We start from the raw sequence: 8,544 nt of genomic DNA, 5'->3' as shown, positions 1-8,544 counted from the left end.
CAGTGTAGAAGAGATAAAAGCCGCGGTTTTCGGTTGTGGGGATGATCGGGCTCCAGGACCCGATGGAGTGAACTTTCGGTTCGTGAAGCGGTTTTGGAATTTGCTAGAAGCTGATTTCGTGGATATTATGGAGGAATTCTACTCTACTGGTACTATTAATCCGGGTTGCGGTTCGTCCTTCATAGCCTTGATTCCTAAAGTCAATGATCCGATTGGTCTCAATGATTTCCGTCCTATTAGTTTGGTGGGTTTGGTCAATAAAGTTATTTCTAAAGTTCTGGCGAACAGGCTAAAGAAGGTGTTGGATAAAGTCATTTCTTTTTCACAGTCCGCATTCATTGGTGGAAGATTGATCTTAGATGGGCCTCTTATTGTCAACGAGATTTTGAATTGGGCTAAAAAATCTAAGAACAATCTTTTTTTCCTCAAGATCGACTTTGAGAAGGCTTACGACAATATTAATTGGAATTTTATCATCGACATTCTCTCCCAGATGGGGTTCTCGGATAAGTGGAAGAATTGGATCAAGGGGGTTGTGTCATCTGCTAGTGCTTCGGTCCTGGTTAATGGTGCGCCTACGTTCGAGTTTAAGTGTTTTAAAGGCATGCGTCAAGGTGATCCGTTGTCTCCATTCCTTTTTGTAATCGTGATGGAAGCTCTTTCATGTATGATTAGGAAGGCGTGCAATCTGGAGATTATAAAAGGGGTTCGCCTTCCGAATGATGGCCCGGTCGTGTCTCACTTATTTTATGCGGATGACGCGGTTATCTTGGGAGAGTGGTGTAGAAGTAACATTACGAATGTGGTTAGAATATTGAGATGTTTTCATCTCTACTCGGGGTTAAAGATTAATCTCTTGAAGTCCAAATTGTACGGGGTCGGGATACGTCCTAATGAGGTTAACGATATGGCAGGCGTTATTGGGTGTAGTGCGGACGCTTTCCCGTTTAAATTTCTCGGGTTAAATGTGGGGGCGAATATGAATCGCGTTGAGAATTGGAGACCGGTTTTCGACTCGTTGGAAAAGCGGCTTACTTTATGGAAAGCCTCGTTGCTATCTATCGGCGGAAGAGTTACTTTGATTCGCTCGGTTCTCGAAAGCTTGCCGAATTATTATTTTTCTCTTTATAGAGCTCCGGCCAAGGTAGTGAAGGATTTGGAAGCTTTGATTAGAAAGTTCTTGTGGGGTGGGTCCTCGGAGGTCAAAAAGGTCCATTGGGTAGCGTGGGATCGGGTGGCCTCGCCGCTTGACTCGGGAGGATTAGGGCTCCAACGTCTCAGTGACGTCATTGTTGCCCTTTTATCCAAATGGGGATGGAGGTACAAGAATGAGCAAGATAGTTTATGGGTGAAGGTCGTGAACGCTTTCCACGTTGGCGGGTCGGCCTGGGATTTCTTGCCTTTGAAGAAATCTCTCGGTGGAGTTTGGAACAACATCGTGTCGGTTTTTAGACGGCCGGTTATTGGCAATCTGTCGCTTCGGAAGTTCTTCAAAGGGGAAGTAAAAAGTGGAAACAAAATCCTTTTTTGGTTGGATCCTTGGCTGGATGATGTTCCATTAAAGGAGAAGTTCCCGAATCTTTTCAAGCTTGAGTTGGTGAAGACGTGTAGTGTGCGGGATCGTCTGGATGGGGAAGGGCTTTGGCTCTGGAGATACGACCCGGAAACTAGCCAGGAATTATCGGAATGGCAGGTGTTATCCGCTGCCTTGGGCTCGGTTTCGCTTGCTTCGGGTGAGGATAGGTGGTCTTGGTTGGGAAATGGGTCGAAGAACTTTTCGGTCGCGGCTGTTAAGTACCTCATTACCTCTTCGCGTGACTATAGCAGCCGTTACGTGATGGATTGGTGCAAGTGGGTCCCCAAAAAGTGCAACATATTCGCTTGGCGAGCCGATTTGAATAGGATCCCTACGTGCGACGCTCTCGGTAGAAGGGGTATGCTAGTGATCAACGACATGTGTAGTCTTTGTGGGGAGGATTTGGAGACGGTATCCCACATTTTTTCGGCATGTCCGTTTTCCTTGGGCGTTTGGGAGAAGGTTAGCCTTTGGTGCCGTATTCCGAGATTCTTCGTTTTCTCTTTCAGGGATTTGATTGAGATACATAATGTGGGGGATAATAGAAAGGCGGTTCGCGAGGCTCTTCAAGGTATAGTGTTGACGACATGTTGGCTGCTTTGGAAGGCTAGGAACAATGTGAGGTTCAACGGTATTAGGAGTAGTGTGGAGGATATTTTTTGTGAAGTTAGAATTGTTAGTTTTTTCTGGTACAAATATAGAGCGAAAAAAGGGGATTTTGAATGGGGGGACTGGTGTAAATTTGTGAGTATGTAGTTTTTGGTTGTTTTGTTTTCCGGCCCGGTTTTCGGGTTCGGTGTTGTGAATGAAGTTAACCTTTCAAAAAAAAAAAAAAAAAAAAAAAAGGTCTGGTCTGTAGAAACTTGAAAATTTTGAGGGCCGTATAAAATAGATTGACTTAACTTTTCAACATATTTTCGAATGTTAATTATAAATAGCAGAATGTCCGCGCGATGCGACTAGAGTGAAACATCGTATTGCGATACTCGTTTTTTGTAGTTTTCTTATTCATATAATACTAATTGTAGCATTATTTTGATAGATATACATTAAAAGCGAAGTAATCGGGTAATCCATTTCATTGTGTTGTGTATGGTTCGGTCGGTTCGGTTATTAGCCTCAACCGAAGCCGAAACCAAAGTCATCAGCTAGTCTATTTTAATAACCATTCAGTTTTCGGTTAATCGCTTTGGTTTACTAGTGGGAATGCTCGTGCGTTGCGGCGGGTGTCCCGAACAATATCAGATTTAGTTACGACGTCTATTTCAAGCCACATCTCATTCCGAATTTATAATATTTTATTCTATTGGATAATAAATAGCCATAGAACCATAGAGCCTATAAGGTCACAAGCATACAAAGAATATGTGTAGATATTCAATATAAACATAAAACACTTCAACTGATCTTACCATAGTTACCCTCCAAAGATTGACGATAAAGAAAAACATTATAGAAATTTGTTAGATCACCAAGCATATCAGAGTCATAGAACAGAACATTCCATCAAGTGTTAGCACAAGAGATGATACAACAAACATGAAGTAATACTATAATAAGACCAAACAAAAAACACAATTACTCAAACTTGTCTTAATCTTTTTAAGCTTATTTTTCTAAAAATAAAAGGCTAAATTTCTACCATTAAACAATGTTTGGAGTTAAAAGCGCATAGCAAAAGCGCCTTATACTTTCCTCACATAATGTATGGAGAAATTCAACAATAGCTTAATTGCTCTAGCTCATCCTCTTTTTAACGATGGGGTAATTCAACACAAAACATTTAGAACACATCTTGCATTCCTACTCCTTTATTGCTCTAGCTCAGCCTCTTTTTTCTCCAACAACAGCTTCATATTGGATATCTAAGTGAACAAACGAAACAGGTCGTAAAACACAGTGTTAGCAGGTCAAAATACGCTAATTATACTCAATATCCTGACTTGATAACTAAAATAACTTAAATGGGCTTGAAAGGGTCATCATGTGATCAAATTAGCCCATTTAAAACACCTATGATTTTACCAAAACAGACCACCAACTTAAGTATATACAATGAAATTAGCCAGAGATAAAGTGAATGTTAAACCTCTTCTTTCATAAAACTAAGAGTAAATTGCCAAAATCGTCCCTGAGGTTTGGGCATGTTTACCATTTTCATCTAAAATATTTTTTTTGTACAATATAGTTCTTCACTTTTGGCATTTTTGCCATTTTCATCCAAACATCTAATTTCCTTTATTTTTTCTATCAAACATTTGGATGAAAATGACAAAAAATCCCAAATCTCAGGGACGAACGATTTTGGCAAAAAAGTCAGATGTTTGGATAAAAATGGCAAAAGATCTCAAAAGTGAATGACTATATGGTACAAAAAAATTGTTTTGTATGAAAATGACAAACATACCCAAACCTCAGGGACGGTTTTGGCAATTTATCATTTAAAGCGAATTTGAATTAAATCAAATTTATTTGAATTCAAGTTTCAAATATAAAATAAACTAGGTTATAACCTCGTGGGTTACACGAGTTGAATAAATGAATTTTATATACTAAATAATAAATCAATATATCTTTAAAAACCTCATTTATTTCACGGGTTGAATAAATATAATTTTATATATTAAATAATAAAAAGTTATATCTATAAGAACAATATGTATTGTACGGGTTGAATAAATGTAATTATATATACTAAATAATAAAAAAGTTATATCTTTAAAACCATGTGTATTACACGGGTTGAATAAATGTAATATTGTTTACCAACTAACAAAAAGTTATATCTTTAAAAACCCTCGTGTATTACACGGGTTGAATAAATATGATTTTACATATCAAATAATAAGAAAAGTATATTTAAAAAAAACTAATGGATATACTCGGTACATGATAGATATGGTGATTACGGAAATGAGTATTGAAAAGAAGATATAGTGGTCAAACATGTTATTTAAGAAGCAAATAAGCAGTCATTTGAGTCATTTGAGTGATAAAATATAAATTATATTTAAAAAAACCCGTAAAAAATCTAATTTTATCTATAAAGTAATACTGAAAGTTATATACAATTTGTTTAAAAATCTATTTTAATATTTATTTTTATTTATTTAGTTAATATAAGATAGAAAAAAATATGATTGAATAGTTGGGAGTTTGTATTATAATAAATCGGTTAACTTTATTATAGTGTCATATGTTTTTAGTTATATATTTTTTGAATTATTTTTTAAAAAAGTTAAGACTTTGTTATTGTCAATAAAAATCAATGATTTTATATTTATAATTTTTTTAGTCCTTGTGTTTTAGTGGTTTTAACTATTTGAGTCCAAAATCAAAATATTTAACACGCTAAGCCCCTAGACGTTTTTTTATAACTATTTGATTCCAAATTTTAACCTTTTGAGTCCACTTTTTTAACAAAATTGAACTCAAAACATTATAAAATGAACAAAATTGGACTCAAAACGTAATAAAATGAACGGTTAGGGACTCAAACCGTTAAACGTTTTGATTGTGGACTCAAGTGGTTAAAACCACTAAAACACATAAACTTAAAAAGTAATTTACTCTAAATAATCTTTAACTTATTCACAAGTTCTTATTTTCTAATCTTCAAAAGAATTCACTTCGTATGTCAATTGATGTAATGATGTCTACCATCTTCATTTTATCTTCATTTTTGTTTTATTCATCATTTTAGTTCGCTTTTATCAATATTATATATAGGGATATAATAATAATAATAGTAATAATAATAATAATAATAATAATAATAATAAAAATAATAATAGTAATAATAATAATATATTTTTTAAATAATCAAATACAAAAATAAAGTACTTTAAATGAACCGATAAGATATTTTATATAATATCAATTGTTAATAAAAATCTATAATTAATTAGAAGAGATTAAATAAATAATAATTATCTATAAGAGATTAAACTAAATAATATTTAGTAGAAGGATTATATATAAATAATAATTATCTATAAGACATAGTCTAATATGATGACAAGTGTCCCGTTAATGGTTTCTTTTATTATATAGTATAGATAAAAAAATAAAAAAGTAAAAGAAAAAAGAAAAAAGCTAATTTGAAAAGTTCGATTCGGATGATTCAAAACTTGGTTATTGGTTTCATTAAATACCCCAAAATTAGCCGAGATAGCCTTCCAAACAAAGTATAGCACCAAGCATAAGCACAAGAAAAGAATTGTGCTTTTCTTTTTCTATATTATTTTATTAAAATAAAATTCAAAATGTAAAGTCCAAAAGCTCCACATAAATGGTACATGAAGGTTGCATAATTTTTTGTTAGCTCAAGAAAACAAAGGGGCATTCAAAACAAGTCTTATTTCAACAAAATTCACCCACCAATATGGAACGCTACAAGCACTTTAGCCACCCACACACTCTTTCCATTCACAAAATTTGCTTGGAAGGTGCACAACTCACTTGTAACGGCTGCAAGTTTCCTTGTACCAACACCCTGGTCTACTCGTGTAGCGAATGTAATTTCTTCCTTCACGACCAATGCTTCAACGCATCACGCTCATTGACCCATCCGTCACACCCCAATCACCCTCTCTCGCTATTCCCATCCTCGACATACAAGTCTGGCTCTTTTCGTTGCAACTCGTGTGGCAAAAGCGGTTCGGGCTTTTGTTATTGTTGTTCCAATTGTAGCTTTGATCTTCACATCCATTGTGCTTACAATACCCTAAACCCTAAATACTCAACCTCTCCACCGAATCAGGTCGAACTCAAATCACACCCAAACCACCCGTTGAAACTTCTCCCCAAGCCACCTTACGTTAGTGGCAAACGTTTCTGTAACGTGTGTGGCACTAGGTGTAATAACAACGGTGAATTGTACCGTTGTAATGTTTGTGACTATGACGCGCATGTGACATGCACTACTTTACCACAAAGTGTGTGTCGCGAAGACCACGCACACTCGCTTTCGTTACTTTATGTGAATCCATATCCGGATTTCACATGTAATGTTTGTAGAGGCGCTATCTTACAAAAACACTGCATGTACCATTGTTCGTCTGGTTGTGATTATGGTATGCATGTTAAGTGTGTTGGGTTAATTGAGTTGTCTAGGGGTCATGGGTCAACGGGTCAGCAGGTTGCGGGTCAAGAGACTGGATGAGATGATGTTTTAGTTGGAAACATTTAAACTAATGGCAGTTGATACCATTCTACTTGGTACTCCTGGTCTCCATCATAATCGGTACTATCTATTCTAATGGGTATGTTCGTAATTAAAGTCAAAATCGAAGTCAAATTTGTGTGTTGTTTCCATTTGTGTATTTACGTTTTACATTTAATCGTGTAACGTTACGTTAATTGTTGATGTGGTCTGAATTGAAGTTTGTTGGTTTTCATGTACAAAATTGAATAATAAATGTTGGTGTTTTATTTACGAAATGTGTTTAGATCTATTAATGTTCATCATTTTTCGTATGTCCTAGTGTTGTAATTAAGTAAATGCATTAAGTTGTAAAAAGATCAACATACTTGAAAAGTTTTGAGGGACTTATCAAATAGATTGACTTAACTTTTCAACATATTTTCGAATGTCAATTATAACTGGCAGAATGCCCGCGTGATGCGGCTAGAGCGACATATCGTATTGTGTGATACTCGTTTTTTGTAATTTTTTTTATTCATATAAAATTAATATTAATTGTAGCATTATTGTGATAGATATACATTAAAAGCGAAGTAATCGGATAATCCATTTCATTGTGTTGTGTATGGTTCGGTCGATTCGGTTATTAGCCTCAACCGAAGCCGAAACCAAAGTCATCGGTTAGATAATAACCATTCGGTTTTCGGTTAATCACTTTGGTTTGTTAAGTTAGATTGACGGTTTTCGGTTTGGTTTTAGTTAGTAGTCCGCTTAGAAATATATGAAATTGAGGTATGAAAGTATAAATATATGAAATGGAGATATAAAATATGAAATATATGAACTAAAGGTATAAAAGCTAGAAATATATGAAAATATGAATGATTCGGTTCAGTTCAGCTAATTTTGGTTAAACGAGAGTACAAAAAATTGATAACCGGTTTTGGTTAATTCGGTTTTTGGTCAATTCAGTTTTTGGTTGATTTCGGTTTGGTTTCGTCTGTTTTCGGTTTGGTTTAGGTTAACGATTTAGTTATTGCTCACCGATAACCGGTTTTGGTTAATAATCAATAGGTGCGCGCACGATGCGGGGGAAATACAGACATTGCCACGGTGTGCATTGTTCGGTTGGTTAGATTATTATCCTTAGCCAAAATCGAGGTAATCGATTAGTCTATTTTATTAACCAATCCGTTTTTGTTAATCGGATTGGTTTATTCAGTTAGATTGACGATTTTTTGTTTGTTTCATTTAATTTTAGTTACTAGCCAAAACTAAACTTGGGCTAAAACTTTTGATTAGAATACATGAAATTTAGGTATAAATACATGAAATTGATGTATAGTTACATGAAATAGAGGTATAAATACATAAAATGAGGGTATAAATATGAACTACATGAACTGAAGGTATAAAAGCTAGAAGTATATGAAAATATGAATGGTTCGGTTCAGATAATTTTGGTTAAATGAGGGTACAAAAAAATCGATAACCGTTTTTTGGTTAATTCGGGTTTCGGTTAATCTTTTTTCTGTTAACTCAATTTTTGGTTAATTTCAGTTCGGTTTGGGTTAACGATTTAGTTATTACTCACCCTTAGACACTATTATTAATCATGTAACAAATCAATTTTTTAATTAAAAAAACTATATCAATACTATACTCAAATTAAAAAGAATAATACATATATATTTATATTTATTATTATTACTATATATACATTTACCAAATGGGGGAATAATGCTAGGCAGCTGTTTGACACTTCCCTATTGGTCCAACCAAATTACAATTGTAGCCCTGCTATAAAATTACGATTTCGGCA

At 34.6% G+C, this 8,544-nt stretch overlaps 1 protein-coding gene across 1 annotated transcript; it reads left to right on the top strand.

The window, feature by feature from the left end:
• Positions 1 to 5,903: 5,903 nt before the first annotated feature.
• LOC110911718 lies at positions 5,904 to 7,013 on the top strand. Its single transcript, XM_022156346.2, has one exon. It carries the CDS (start codon positions 5,961 to 5,963, stop codon positions 6,738 to 6,740), a length of 780 nt encoding a protein of 259 aa, XP_022012038.1. The 5' UTR covers positions 5,904 to 5,960; the 3' UTR covers positions 6,741 to 7,013.
• The last annotated feature ends 1,531 nt before the right edge of the window (positions 7,014 to 8,544 follow it).

The sequence above is a fragment of the Helianthus annuus genome, chromosome 15 (genome assembly GCF_002127325.2).
Source record: "Helianthus annuus cultivar XRQ/B chromosome 15, HanXRQr2.0-SUNRISE, whole genome shotgun sequence".
NCBI classification, from domain to species: Eukaryota; Viridiplantae; Streptophyta; class Magnoliopsida; order Asterales; family Asteraceae; genus Helianthus; species Helianthus annuus.
This window is presented reverse-complemented; position numbering and strand designations above follow the sequence as displayed.

Coding starts and splice junctions, on each gene's coding strand:
- LOC110911718 (XM_022156346.2), top strand. CDS start 5,961: ATGGAACGCTACAAGCACTTTAGCCACCCACACACTCTTTCCATTCAC.